The sequence below is a fragment of the Wasmannia auropunctata genome, unplaced genomic scaffold (assembly GCF_000956235.1).
Source record: "Wasmannia auropunctata unplaced genomic scaffold, wasmannia.A_1.0 LD311591.1, whole genome shotgun sequence".
Taxonomy (NCBI): domain Eukaryota; kingdom Metazoa; phylum Arthropoda; class Insecta; order Hymenoptera; family Formicidae; genus Wasmannia; species Wasmannia auropunctata.
This window is the reverse complement of record NW_012051299.1, coordinates 1-2,047: the sequence shown is the minus strand read 5'-3', so window position 1 is coordinate 2,047 and position 2,047 is coordinate 1. Positions and strand designations below refer to the sequence as shown.

At 48.7% G+C, this 2,047-nt stretch overlaps 1 protein-coding gene across 1 annotated transcript; it reads right to left on the bottom strand.

Annotated features, from left to right (window-relative positions):
• Positions 1-6: 6 nt before the first annotated feature.
• On the bottom strand, positions 7-1,818 carry LOC105460997 (heat shock protein 83-like; the record flags this gene model as incomplete). The annotated part of the gene is made up of 3 exons (XM_011707496.1): positions 1,462-1,818; positions 963-1,081; positions 7-871 (listed from the first exon to the last, which is right to left on the bottom strand). Coding segments are annotated over exons 1-3 (1,134 nt in total), but the record flags the coding sequence as incomplete, so codon positions are not given.
• Between the last annotated feature and the right edge of the window lie 229 nt (positions 1,819-2,047).

The following is a 2,047-nucleotide window of genomic DNA, read 5'->3' as shown; positions in this document are numbered from 1 at the left end:
GTCCACGACACCCTTGATGAAGTTCAGATATTCGGGGATCAGATCCTCGCAGTTGTCCATGATGAAGACGCGACGTACGTACAACTTAATATTGTTCTTCCTCTTCTTATTCTCAAAGAGGTCGAAGGGCGCGCGACGCGGAATGAACAGCAGCGCTCGGAATTCCAGCTGTCCCTCCACGGAGAAGTGTTTCACAGCCAAATGATCTTCCCAATCGTTGGTCAAGCTCTTGTAGAACTCGCCGTACTCCTCCTGCGTGATATCGTCTGGATTTCTCGTCCAAATCGGTTTCGTCTTGTTCAACTCCTCGTCTTCGGTGTACTTCTCCTTGATGGTCTTCTTCTTCTTTTTCTTCTCGTCCTTGGGCTTATCTTCTTCCTCATCCTCGCCAACGTCCTCGATCTTGGGTTTCTCATCCTCGGATGCACCCTCCTTCGCGGGCTCCTCCTCCTCGTCCTCGCTCAGTTCCTTGTCGCGCTCCTTCTCGACGACGAGCTTGATGGGATAGCCAATGAACTGAGAGTGCTTCTTCACGATCTCTTTGATCTTGGACTCCTCCAGATACTCGGTCTGATCCTCCTTGATGTGCAGGACGATCTTGGTGCCGCGTCCAATTGGTTCACCATTGTCGGGACGAACCGTGAACGAACCGCCGGCGGAGGACTCCCACAGGTACTGCTCGTCGTCATTGTGCTTCGAGATCACGGTGACTTTGTCGGCCACGAGGTACGCCGAGTAGAAACCCACACCAAACTGTCCAATCATGGAGATGTCAGCGCCCGCCTGCAAAGCTTCCATGAACGCCTTCGTACCCGACTTGGCAATGGTACCCAGGTTATTTACAAGGTCGGCTTTGGTCATACCAATGCCACTGTAAAGACACAGAAAATTCAATTTAAAGACAAGCGTTGTGAATATTAATATATATGTCGCATATATTTATTTTTATAAAAGATACTTACGAATCGAGAATCGTCAGGGTGCGGTCGTTCTTGTTTGGAACAATCTTAATAAATAATTCCTTGCAGGTATCCAGCTTGGATGGATCCGTGAGAGATTCATATCGAATTTTGTCCAACGCCTAAACAAAAAATTCACAAAGGATTTAATATCGCGCTATTAACAAGAATGTTTTTATCACTTTTCCGAAGTTACACGATTATTTCTAACGTTCTGTTTCTAATTTTCCTTTTTTCACAATATCCCAACTTCCAAACGTAATAAAAAAAAAATTCAAAAAAGTTATACGTATCACATAAAAATGACATGAAAAAATTATTAAAATCCGATAAAATGTATAAAACATATTAAGAAATATTTAAATATACAAAATCGAGAGGCGTGTGAGAACACGAGGTCGACAACGGAAACGGAAGTGGACTACATCAACGGCAACGCCGCGAACGTCGGGAAACGGTGTCGCCAAATATATTTTTATTAACAACAAAGCAAGCCACTCACGTCGGACGAGTTGGAGATCAGTTCTCGGATGAAGATCTCCTTGTTCGAGTAGAAGGTGTTGATGATCAGGCTCATCAACTGGGCGATCTCGGCCTGGAAGGCGAAGGTCTCCACCTCGCCGGCGTCCGCCATGCTCACGTCCTCAGGCATTATTTCACAATATTAACAAATACTAAATCCGAATGAAACGCGAAAAAAAAACGCAAGTGCACGAGCCTCGCACTCCGAAAATCGGAACACGTACGAACGACGGCGCGCGAAGAACGAGAGATCACCGACGAGCAGCGACGATCCTTCCGCCACGGGAGCTCACCAACGAGTGTCACAGCGCGGCGCGCGGCGTCGGTTTTCTATCGAGCGGCCGCGCCGCGGCCCGACTTCTGGAACCTTCTATCCGACCGGATAGACGCCGACTCAAGCGAGCGTCTCGCGCGCGGAATCGAGCCGCGGCGGCTCGCGTCGCCCCGGGAAAAATCATCAGGAAAATTTACGAGTCGAAAATTCGCGATTAGTCCGCGCAAAACGCGTCTGCTCGGCCCGGCTCGTCCCGGTTCGTTCGCGTTGACTCGCGTCGTGCGTCGGAAGC